This window comes from Grampus griseus (assembly GCF_964374135.1).
Source record: "Grampus griseus genome assembly, chromosome: 12".
In the NCBI taxonomy this organism is placed as follows: Eukaryota; Metazoa; Chordata; class Mammalia; order Artiodactyla; family Delphinidae; genus Grampus; species Grampus griseus.
This window is the reverse complement of record NC_139006.1, coordinates 40,509,436-40,522,236: the sequence shown is the minus strand read 5'-3', so window position 1 is coordinate 40,522,236 and position 12,801 is coordinate 40,509,436. Positions and strand designations below refer to the sequence as shown.

Below are 12,801 nucleotides of genomic sequence, written 5' to 3'. Positions count from 1 at the left end.
AGAGTAGCCCCCACTTGCCACAACTGGAGAAAACCCACGCGCAGCAACGAAGACCCAATGCAGCCAAAAATAAATAAATGAATTTATTTAAAAAAAAGAATCATTTGTCCTTCAACTGCTGGCTGTAATCATCTGAAGTTTTGAAATAACTCTATTAATAATTGTTACAAATATATCAATGGACACAGTAAATGTTTTAGATTTCCCCAAAATCTTCACATCTGTATCACAAAGGAAAAGGCCCTTGTTGAAGTTAACAAATGGCTCTCTTTCACAATAGTTCTGTAAACAGAGCCTTAGTGAAGTTGAGTTTCCTTTATGGCTATTAGTGCAAGTTACACAAACACACAACTGGGACTGCTTTGTGGCAAGCATGCTCACTCTTAGCCATAACTCAGGTGAGTGTACTTCTCTATCAATATCATTTAGGTTAAATACAAATTCTTATGCATAAAGCAAAGTGCACTGAAAGAACTTATAAAAATATGTTGAACTGTCGATGTATAAAATCAAGATCATATGTTTGCTGGGACTTCCCTGGCGGTCCAGTGGTAACTCTGCACTTCCACTGCAGGGGGCGCGGGTTTGATCCCTGGTCAGGGAACTAAGATCCCACAAGCGGCACAGCGTGGTCAGAAAAAAGAAAAAAAAAAGATCATATGTTTGGTAAATACGTGCAGGTCATTTCTTGTGAGCATAGTGTTTATGTCAAGCTAAACCAAACCCAAGGTTATATTTTCAACACAGCCTTCCACTTCCATTTTATCATCACCTCTATCAGATGTCAGTAAATTCAGTCCTCCCTTGGTATTTGTGAAGGACTGGTTCCAGGAACCCTACAGATACCAAAATCTGCAGATGCTCGAGTCCCTTATATAAAATGGCATCATAGTATTTGCATATAACGTACATACATTCTCCCACGTACTTTAAACCATCTCCAGATTACCTATAATACCTAATACAATGTAAATGCTATGTAAATAGTTGCCACCATAGGGCGAATTTAAGTTTTGCTTTGGGGAACTTTCTGGATTTTTTTTCTCCCGAGTATTTTTGACCCACAGTTGGTTAAATCTGTGGATGCGAAACCCAAGGATACTGAGGGCCGACTGTAATAATGTCTTTACACTCCATAGGTTAGTACACATTTAAAGTTAAAGTGCAAATTGTGACATATTTCGGTTATAATTACTTTTCATCAGAATAGAACTAATTTGCATACTTTTCTTGTCTCCTCTTTATAGTAACTTCAACTGTACCTTCACTCCACCATCCTTTCATTCAATATTTTCCAAGCACCTATTCTGTTCCAGGCTTTTGTGCTCAGCACTGGAGAGATAGCCGTGAACCAGACAGATAGGATCCCTGAATCACAGAGCTCTCAAACACCAAAAACTTAATGTCTGAGCAGTAGCAAGTATATAAAATCTTATTTAATGAATCTTAAGTCCAGAGAAACCACAGCAAACATTTTTCACCCAACAAACAAAATGCAGACTTTTTAAATGCTCTGCCTGTTGACACATGCTACCGTTCAAGTATCAGCATTGTTATTACAGAATCAGGACCATAAACCCTGGGTTTTTTTCTAAGATGTGACTTTTATCCATTTTTTTACATTTCTTGCATCCTTTTGGCCTGAAATTCTAAACTCTGGCTGGCTCCCAAAGATCTGTTTTTAGAAAGTTCAAAGAAGTAGAACTTTTTTTGTTAACTCTTCTCCATTCCCCATCTTGAGCTGTACATGAGCAGATTCAAAATGATTATCACTCAGGTACAGCACGTGATTAATCATAATCTCTCTTCCTTTCCTCCACCTGTCTCCCACCACACCCACTTTTCTGAAAGGCAGGTCTGCACCAGCTGCTGCCAACACTGGGCTAGAACAAGTGTCTAACAGCCCAGCTTCTGGAATTTGCCTTCTCCTTCTTGTCTCCAACATGCTTCTCTCCTCATTACATGAGAACCTCTCACATCAACAATCAGTGCACCTGCTCAGGCCCTCAACTGTGAACGCAGAAAGCACGTTTGTTCACCCCCAGTTTTTGCAGAAAGAATAAGGCAAAACACCAGATAGCATCCTTTTCCTGCAGGCTACACCTTGGCCTAGAAATGCAGTCTGTTGAGTGACCTCAGAAAGGCACTTCCTACTCTATCTAGGCCTGTGGACCCAGGTTTAAGCATCTATTCTGGAAACTCAATCAGAACAAGAAACATGATTTTTCTGGACTTCCCAAAACAGTACTGCCAACTTATGATACTTAATAAAAATTCCAGCTGAGGAGAATGAGAGTTGGCCCATTTCTAGGCAAATCTGGGGAGAAGAGATGGCTGAAAATTTCCTCGATAACTTCCTTCTCCTTACATTTACTCTTCCCACAATTAGAACAATTCTCTCCAAAGCTGGGTGTGCCAGGCAATCTAGTGGGGTGCAAGAAGGGAATATTAAAACTGTTTATTTTACTTAAAGTGAAGAAATTCAATTTTTCTAATACTTAATATACAGATTGCCTTCATCCAGTCCACAAGTTAGCAGGTCACAAGAGTCCTGAGTGTCTGTTCAAGGGGAGAGGAGAGGTTTCACCAGGCTATCATCTGATCAGGACACACGAAGCGTAAGTGCACCTGGCAAAGTGGACGTGTGGATTCTATTCTCCTAAATAGCAGAACAGTTAAAACCTTGTACTGAAATGGGGAGTGATTATGAAATACTTTTGACTACACAGGCTCACTGGTTTTCTCATGGAAAAGTACTTAAAAGACCTCTTAAATTTAAAGATGAGTTATACATTTTTTTTTCACAAAAATTCCAAATTGGCTGACTTTTGCTGGGATGACAAGTGACTGCCAGTAATATACTACCTGATAGATATTTACAAAATAATGGAAGTACTTTGTTCCATCAAAGAAAAGGTGTTGTTTTAAAAATGTGTGAAAAAGGACTTCCCTAGTGGCGCAGTGGTTGAGAGTCCGCCTGCCGATGCAGGGGACACGGGTTCGTGCCCTGGTCTGGGAAGATCCCACATGCCATGGAGCGGCTGGGCCCGCGAGCCATGGCCGCTGAGCCTGCGCGTCCGGAGCCTGTGCTCCGCAACGGGAGAGGCCACAACAGTGAGAGGCCCGTGTACCGCAAAAAAAAAAAAAAAAAATGTGTGAAAAAGTAAATACTGTTCTAAAGAAATGCAAACTTTGGAAAGACCATTTCATAAAACAGATGTTTGGAAATGTGTCATCTTTTGTTGCTGAAAACATGGAACTGTGTTACTCTAAAAGTTCTTATATTTGCACATTTTAAAAACACGGAAACAATTTTGTAACATTTTTCCAAATGAAGAGTGAACTTTGAATCTATTGTTTATAGCATTAAAACACAACACTTTCCTATCAGGAAGTACTGAATTCCACTTGAAAAATGAACATATACTGGCCAAGTTTCTACTTAAAAAAAACTTTTAGAATAATTGGAGGATGGAGCAGAAGTATGAGTACCACAATTTAGGAAATTCTCACAGGGTCCCACTCCTAGAAAGGCCCCTCACTTAGTTTAATGCTCTGCTATCCCCACATCTTGAAATTCATAATTTTTGAACAAGCAGCTCCATTTCATTTTGCAATAGACTGCAAATTATGCAGCTGGTTCTGGAACTCAGGAGTCAATGCAGTTCTTTCATTTGAATTTACATATTTTTGAGGTATTTTTTCAGTGATGACAACTACTAAATTCCAGTATTAATGTAAAACTAACTATGAATGGCTATATCATATGTGCTAAACTACACTTGTCAAAAATAATTATATATATGATTAACATTTGAATATTTGTTTATAACTGGTTATACAAAGTCACAAAACATTTAAAGAAAGCAAAATTATTTGGAGCTCTTTTTTTTTTTAAGGGAGGTTGCAATTTTTAATTAATTAATTAATTAATTTATGGCTGTGTTGGGTCTTCGTTTCTGTGCGAGGGCTTTCTCTAGTTGTGGCAAGTGGGGGCCACTCTTCATCGCGGTGCGCGGGCCTCTCACTGTCGCGGCCTCTCTTGTGGAGCACGGGCTCCAGACGCGCAGGCTCAGTAATTGTGGCTCACGGGCCCAGTTGCTCCGCGGCACGTGGGATCTTCCCAGACCAGGGCTCGAACCCATGTCCCCTGCATTGGCAGGCAGATTCTCAACCACTGCACCAGTAGGGAAGCCCTATTTGGGGCTCTTAATAAAGAAAAAAGCATTTTCATCATTATTCTTTTTATTTCTATTTTTGTATATTTTATAGTACACACAAATTAATAAAGTCATACATGCATGTAATTTATAAATAAATGAGCATCTATCGCATAAGAATATACTGCATGTTCAACAACCTGTCATTTATGGGAGTGCTTAGTCAAAAGACCTTCTAAAAGACTGACCTAGACTCGGAATGATAATCTTTCGCTTTGGGAGCCCAAACTCCAAAATTACTCCCTCTTCTGGCAACAATTTCCTCAGCAATACTTCCCGGGAGAGGGAGGGAGGCAACGACGTCTTAGTTTAAAGAGGATTTGGAGTCAGGACTGGGTTCAAATCCAGATGTCCTCCATGATGACGTAGGCACATTTCTTAACCTGGTCATCCGATCCAGTGCCCAGCGCTGTTGTGAGGCTCGTGTGTAAGGACCTGGCACATTTCCAGATGCTGATGAAGCACCAGCGACACTAGCATTTACACAGGTGTTCGCAGTAGGAGTCCGATGGACTCTGAGCACCGTGCCTGTCCACTCGCGCCTAACGGCTCTGGATGGTGGTACTTCAGGCTGTGGGGGAGGTGCGTTTTTCTGGTGAGATGGGAGTGGTACTACTGATACAGTCTAAAAGTTCTCTCTTTAAATACACCACGGAATCTAACTGCTACCAGCTTCTCTGCATAAGGTCGGGGAGATGAAGGGCCTCGAAGGAGGGGCGCCGGTGAAGCCCAGGGGGGCTCAAGCCCTGGCCAGGCGCTACCTGGGTGACGGAGGCAGGACAGGACCACAGTTCAATACATCCCGAGAGCGCAGCTTCGGACTTTCTCCTGGGCAAGCCCAAACTTAACCTCAGCCTGTGTTCACCTCGGGATGTGCAAAGCATACCCATCCCGGCCCCGAGCGGCGCATCGGCGGAGGCGGTGTTCCCCAGTACCACTCCCGGGGGGCACCGCGCCCACCTCCCGGGGTCGCCGACCCACGCAGGGGTTGGGGGAGCCCTTCCCGGTCGCCTCGGGTCCCGAGAGTGCGGGGAAAAGGCCCGACCCCTTCGCCCAGGGTGGCTGGCCCGCGCGGGGAGGGAGCCCGCCCGGGAGGGACCTGGGACCTTACCTGGATGGTATGGCCGCTGCTCTGGACGGTGGGCCCCCCCACCAACTTGCAGTACAGCTCGGGCCGGGGTCGCGTGCCGCCGGGCTCCCGCTCCCCGCAGGTGGCGGTGGCCCAAATCCTCGCCGCCTCGGCCAGGTTGAAGTAGGGCGGGTGCAGGCTGAGCCACGCCGGGGCCGCGGGGTCCCGAGCGGTCGCGCACCCGGCGGGGGGCGGCGGCAGCAGCAGCAGCAGCGGCAGCAGTGGCAGCACTGACCGCGGTGCCCAGCCCCGAGCCCGCCCGGCTGCCGCCATCTCGCTGCGCTTGGTCCTCCTGCCTCGGCGGCCGGCGAAGGGGCTCGGGGACACCGCGTTCTCGGCGGACGATCCTCAGGCTACCAGCGAGCGCGGCCCGAGTGTGGGCGGTGTCGGCGGAGGCGCGCCCGCGCCCCCACGCGCCGGGAGCCCGCGGCGAGGGGGCGGCTCCTCGGGTTTGGAACGTGCTGCGGCCGCAGCTGGCACCCGCCGGATAAGGAACTGACAGCGCCCGGCCCCGGCCCGCAGACGTTGTCTCCGCCAGCGCGCTGCGCGCTGCCAGCTTCGCCGGGTGGGAGAGCAAAAGGCGTGTCCCCGGCTGCCACCCCCGCGGCTGAGGCGGGGACCTGGACCGCCCCACCTCCCCACGGCCGGGGCAGAGATCCGAGAGTCCTCTTCTCCAGAGCCTCACGGTGGATCTCGGACTAGCGGGAAGGAGGTTCGCGGCGAATGGGGTGAGACAGCAGAGGCAACTGCCACTGCCTGCAGAACCTACACCAAAGACACTGTGGTTTCCCAGATGAGTTTCAGTTGTCAAAGGACAAGTCCCGTCAATTCTCAGACCCTGGGCGCCAACGATACCTGTGGCACTGCCCACGCGTACTGAGTGTGAGATCAAAGGAGCTCTGGGGAACTGGGAGTGGCAGAACGTACACAATTTAAAGACAGCCACTAGTGCAAGTTGTAGTGTACCCAGAGGTAAAGGTACTCTGGAGGAAATTCTTCAGATGCCCCATCTGCTATATTTTACAGGTGAACAGAGGCATCGAGTGTATTACTCGAGCTGTCACATTGGCCTCTGGGGAAAAGGATGCGAACCCCCCACCTCCCAGGGCTGAGGCTTGGTCTTGCACGCAGGACATCTCACCAAAACGGAGCCCGCAGAGGTCTCTAACAATTAGAGGGGGGTGTCATTGCTGCAGGCCAGGACGGACACAAGTGCCCCAGAGGAAGAAGGACTAGAGCTTCCAAAGACGGAGAAGGAAAAACGAGGGAGTGTGTGAGAGCACTGCTCGAACAAAGATTGAGATGGGGATTGAAGGGGAACAGTTGAAAGGAGACAACTAACTAGTCATGAACCTACACTGCTTTGCCCTAATAAGAACATTCATATTTTAATAAAGCAACTGAACGAGTGCCCAGCACTACCTGGAATAGTCGTGCAGAGGTGGTATGGTCCTATCTAAACTGATGAAAGAAGATTGCAGAAAAGTGAGAAAGATTTTACATTCTTTTTATAAAGTCCTTCCGGACAAGATCATTTGCAGGAAAACTTTCAACAAACAGCTAAGATTCCAAAATTATTTTATCAATAGGCAGATAAGAAGGCGAAAGGCTTCCCTGGTGGCACAGTGGTTGAGAGTCTGCCTGCCGATGCAGGGGACATGGCTTTGTGCCCCGGTCTGGGAAGATCCCACATGCCGCGGAGCGGCTGGGCCCATGAGCCATGGCCGCAGAGCCTGTGCATCCGGAGCCTGTGCTCCGCAACGGGAGAGGCCACAACAGTGAGAGGCCCGCATACCGCAAAAAAAAAAAAAAAAAAGAAGTTAAATTCTACATTGAAGTAACTGTTCTCGACCCAGCCAGTAACTCCCTACGCTGCCAGGCCTGTTCACTGAGAGGTTCTGATGTCAGAATCCTCAGCAGCAGAACTGACCATCTGTGGATTCACAACAACGCTTCTTCCTCATAGAACTTCGCATTTTGCTCCAAAAGGCAAAAATTACGAGCATGACATAAAAATTGCTGTATTGTACGTGACAACATTTCTTTTTGATATGTTTTATTACACTCCCTAGTCAGAAGGTATAAAATATCATTGCAATTGAAAAATAACTTTGTGAAGTCAGGGCACAACAGGTGTGTTTGCCCACTGAGAATAGCTTTAAAGATGAACAAATAAAACGTACATATCTGAAGTTCATATTTGTTAGTAAAGTTCTCTCTGTAAAGGCTGTGTATCCAAAACAAACATCCCGGGAGCACCGACCCTCCGTGGTTCTAGATACGGGAAATATGATGGGAATATTGACACTTTGGTTGGGGGAGGGGAGAAAGGCTGCTCTGAAGTTTAAATGAAGAAAAGTATGAGCAAGTGCTTTTAAACACTAAGGCAGCAAACAGAAGGCACACTTGTGTTTTTAAGGCAAAATGGGGCTCTTATGTTTTCATGGGGAAAGATGATGCTTGAAGAAATGAAATGACTTGCCCATGTTTTAAGAAAAATAGGAATAATAAGCAGGACCCAGAGCTTCCGATTCTCAGTTCATGCTCCTAGGAGGACTCGGGGGGGTGGGGGGTGGGGAAAGCCACCTGGGTGAGGCCCATGTGAGGTGTGAAGGCTTCAGAAGTGTCCCAAGCACAAGAGGAGCTATTGGTTTACTTAGCTCTAGAGGGGTGGGTGCAACAGACATGCATAGTTGGGTGTAAACAAACCCAAACTAACACAGTGAATTTGGGGTTTGGCTGACCTCTCAATACTTCAGCAGTGATTCATGCATAGCTGTGTCCTTCAGATCTTAAGATAGAAATGCAACTTGCCATGCCATTGTCGCAAAGAATTTCCCTAGAATCAAGAATGTAGACACGCAAGGGTGGTAAACTCACTGTCTTGCAAGGGCATAGTCAGACTCGATCATGTCCCATTAATACAGTGATGGGTCTAACATTATCCTCATGACTGATGCTTCTTTAGGTGAAAGCATAGATTTTCTCCTTCTCCTTCTTTTCTACCCCCTCCCCAATACGGCAGCTTTTCCTTCTGCCCTCCCAAGTCATCCTAGGAATATGAACTGGGATTATATCAATCCTGGGACCTGCTTATTATTACTGTTCTTCTTAAAATTGTATTGTTAGACTACACCTTACCATTGGTTGGTCTCACTTTAAAAACAAGTTGCACTTTTCCTCTTGTATCATCACTTCGTAGAGAAAACAATGACATCGTTCTAAACCAACAGCAGTCTGTGGGTCACCAACAGCAGTGAAAAGAATACAAACAAAACAGAAGGTGTTACTGCTTCTTGCAATACCACACAAGAGCCTGGCGAGAGCTCCCCCTGAAAACCAGGGGTAACTAAACGATGAGGGAAGTTCTGCTGTCCAACTGGCCAGCTTCACTGCAAACCCAAAGATCAAGAGCATCTTTTGGAACCCAACCATTCTATCATAAAATATAGGAATATAAGGATATATATTAATATCCTTTTATTACTCTTCTCCCATGATCTCCTGCTTGGAAAGAATTTCACAAACTGTATTTCTTAAATATTTTCCATGTTATCAAAGATCTATATAACTGTCAATATAGGCTTTGGCTTATCATGAAGTAATTAGCATGACCGCGCTGAGCTTTAATCATTCCAGCTCAAAGTGGAGAAAGTGAGCTTCCATCCGCCTGTGTTGCTAAATAAAGGCAGGGTTTCTGCTGGTCATTTTGAAAACTGAGAATTGCCCCTACACCCCTGGGCTTTGGAAAACACGAATCTAACACCACCCACTTTTATTTATAGATCAGAAGTCAAGGTTAAGGGACTTGACCAAGTCCTCATTACCACAAAATGGTGTCCAGAGCCCAGCCTGTGCCTGCCTGGGATTACAGCACACCTTACCCCCACTGCCTTTTGTGGTGGGCCCCCTGCTCCGGACCCCTAATCTAATGGCTCCTTGTAAAGTAGTGATGCTCCCTTGGCACATGGCCTGTGTCTGATTCATCGTCTCAGCTCAGAAACCCCAGTGTTAACCAAAGTGGAGCGGAAGTCTCAGTATCCAAAGTTTCTGCTCACTGCAGGCGGAACCCAGCTTCGGTTGGAACCTTGATGCTGGTACATTGCATTAGGGCACTCTCTGGTAGTTAGCTCCACCAAAGGCCCTGTGAAGCATTCACATTCCAATTACATGAATTTCCTCTCCAGCTCTTGTTACACACACTCCAGTTTGGCCTTTATGTGAAATATGCAGTTGGGCAGAGCAGGTAATTTTATACATTTGTTATTAAGGAGGATTCCTTTTTCCACCCCAAGTGTGTGTTATTACAAGCAGTAGTGCTAGGATAAAAGAAAGGCTAAACCTAGGTAACAGTACCTTTTCTTCACAATGAAATTTTTTCCTATCAGCCCAGAGCTAACCCTGAAAGGTAAGTGGGCCATTATTCTCATTATTATTATTCTCATTCTGTGGATGAGTGAAAATAAGGTAGTGAGTAATTAAATCATCTGGCTCAGGCTAAGTGGAGTTTTAAGAAATGGAGCCTTCATTCTCTTGACATGAAGGTTAAGTAACTTATCTGGCAGAGATTTTGAGTGAAAATTAGAAAGCAGCCTCTAAATTATCTTCTTGAGTCATTTTCACATTTTCTCCTTTTGGGTCACCCTAAGTTTAAGGATTTGAACCCAGTTGAAGTATCTCTGTGACCACAGGAGGCAACACTACTGGCAATGTTCAACCACACTGCACTTTGTTTCCATGTCCAAAATACCTCACTTCGACAAGGATTAAATAAATAAATGATTGGAGCTATCTCAGCCCAATGATGGTACCCAGAGGAGACCAGCAAGAATTTTTGCCATGTAGAAAGAATCTCAGAATATTGAGTAGAGCGCCCTGTGTTATACAGTAGGTCCTTGTGGATTATAACCTAAATGGGAAAAGAATCTGAAGAAGAATGGATATATGTATAACTGAATCACTTTGCTGTACACCTGAAACTAACACAACATTGTAAATCAACTATACTCCAATATAAAATAAACATTAAATTAAGAAGAAAAAATACCTAACTTCAGAGACACGTATTTTGGTAAGAATTTGCCCAAAAGATCCAATAAAAGGTTATTTCACAATAAAAGATGAAAACTCTTGTGGTCAGAGGCTGGCCCAAAGAATTTTTTCTTGGTATCCTTTGAGATCTCTGTAGGAGTACCTTATACAGAGCAGCAGGTTGGTAAGTACCTGTCAAAATTTACCAAGATGGAATGAATTTCACTTGAGCCCTAGAACACAGGGTTAATAGATAATTTTGTAACCATATGATCACTGAAATCTCTCATCTTTTTAATAACCCTCTTAATGCTGAGCAGTTCACAGAACAAATTGGGGTGCTAACTTCAATACTTTTTTTAATTGAAGTATAGTTAATTTACAATGTTTTGTTAGTTTCAAGTGTACAGCAGTGTGATTCAGTTATACATATATATTCTTTTACAGATTCTTTTCTATTATAAGTTATTACAAGACATTGAGTATAATTCCCTGTGTTATATAGTAGGTCCTTGTTGTTAACCTATTTTATATATAATAGTGTCTATATGTTATTCCCAAACTCCTAATTTATCTCTCCCCCACTACTCGCTATCCCCTTTGGTAATCATAAGTTTGTTTTCTATGTCTGTGAGTCTATTTGTTTTATAAATAAGTTCATTTGTATCATCTTTTTAGATTCCACATATAGGTGATGTCATATGATACAATACTTACTTGTTAAGAAGTCAATGTAGATTCAACTTGCTCATTTCTCTCCTTTTTTACTCTAGGTTTATAGTAGAGTACTGAATGATGTTTATGGGACTCACAAGCTATTTCCTTATCTCAGACACTGCGTTCTTCATGGACGATTCTGAGAGTGGCTGGTTAGACAGCCAGGCCTATAAATCAACTGGAAAATATGAGTGAACTTCATGCGTGGCTCTGAGGAGGTGGGAGGAGATGAGGGAGGGACAGAGTCGATGGTACGTAAATAATACAAAGAGGTGAGGAAAAGAGACACCAAAGAGTCATGGGAACTCTCAACATAATCTAGTCTGGTGGGATAAAATGACTAGGTGCCCACCAAGGATCGGTTCTCTCTTTCCATAGGGTAGAGTTGTTCTGTGAAGTGGCTGGTGGCCCCAGGGATCCATTTCCCACCCAACTTGCATCTAGGTGTGGTCCTTGACTGATTCTGAACCAATGAAAAAGTGAGAAGTGGTCCATAAAATCCTCTTGCAGATCCTTCATGCTTTACCTCTTTTCCTGCCTGGAAGCCCAGGGCTCCAAAGCCCTAGGAGGCGGAGGACCACAGGATGGAAGGAGCCTGGGTCCCATGTGGGAGCCTGCCTCCTACACACCCACACTGCACTCTTATAAATGAGAAACAGACTTTCATTACATTAAGCCACCAAGATTTGGGGGGTTTTATGAAGTTAAAGTAGTGTTACCTTAACTAATACATCTGAATTATTATTGTTGTAATATTTTTACGTATACGGGAGCAGAAAGAAGACCCTCCTAATGAAATGTTCAATGGTAAATAAGAAACTATCCAAGGCCTTACAACTAAGTTATCACATGGGTCATGACTCCATTTTTCTCATCTCACAAACTAAGTAGACTTATTGTTTTATTTTAAAATTATGTTGGAATATTGAACTGGGTTCACTTGGGTTTAGCTGGACCAATAACATTAAACACCTGTTTGTTCTAGTTGTTGCCTGTTGCTTGCACTCTATCATGCTTAACATGCTTTATTTTCCTATTAACTCTGAAGGCCAAAGTCCTTTTAGCTATTTCCATTTATGTGGGCCAGCAAATAAAATAGTATCAGATCTATTACCTTGAAACTACCCACTATCAAAGAAATCTCTTAAAACTGTTCATAATTTTTTTAATCCTACGGTTTAGACATTCTTAATTGTCTTTTCTCACCTCCTCAACAAACATACACAGAAAAACGTCTTCCACTTAGGATATACCTCATTTTCAAAATATATGCAGTGGGACCTACCAACATGCCCCCTTCTTGGCCCATCCATTTCCATCAGTGACAACACCAATTTGTCTAGTATCCCAGAGAAAAATTTTTGTGAACGTATATACCATAGCGCTAATTAATAGATGCTTAACAATCATTGATTCACTTTTCCCTTTTCTTTCCTCAATCAGACTGGAAAACATGGCTTTCTCATTGATTATTCTTTTTCCATGATCCCTTATGCTTAAATGACATTGGTTACCATTCACCTGAATTCACTTATTTATCCAGACCACCCTCAGCCACGCAAAGAGCAGCTACCCTGCTGCCTCGCTGCCTCCAGTCTCTCGCTCTTACAATCTATTCTGCATAACAATGGAAGACCAGCATATGTGCCAGATCAAGGCGTTGCCCAGCTTCCTACTGCTCCACAGACTGGATTTGGCCTCATC

At 44.2% G+C, this 12,801-nt stretch overlaps 1 protein-coding gene across 2 annotated transcripts in view; it reads right to left on the bottom strand.

The window, feature by feature from the left end:
• The window catches only part of LAMA3 (laminin subunit alpha 3), a gene marked incomplete at its 5' end in the record, with an annotated part of 240,762 nt that extends 235,140 nt beyond the window's left edge, over window positions 1-5,622 (bottom strand). For both annotated transcript variants that reach the window (XM_082667718.1, XM_082667719.1), the window contains one exon: window positions 5,332-5,622. In XM_082667718.1, the coding sequence (XP_082523844.1) occupies window positions 5,332-5,622 (291 nt within the window). The remainder of the gene's footprint in view (window positions 1-5,331) is intronic.
• Between the last annotated feature and the right edge of the window lie 7,179 nt (window positions 5,623-12,801).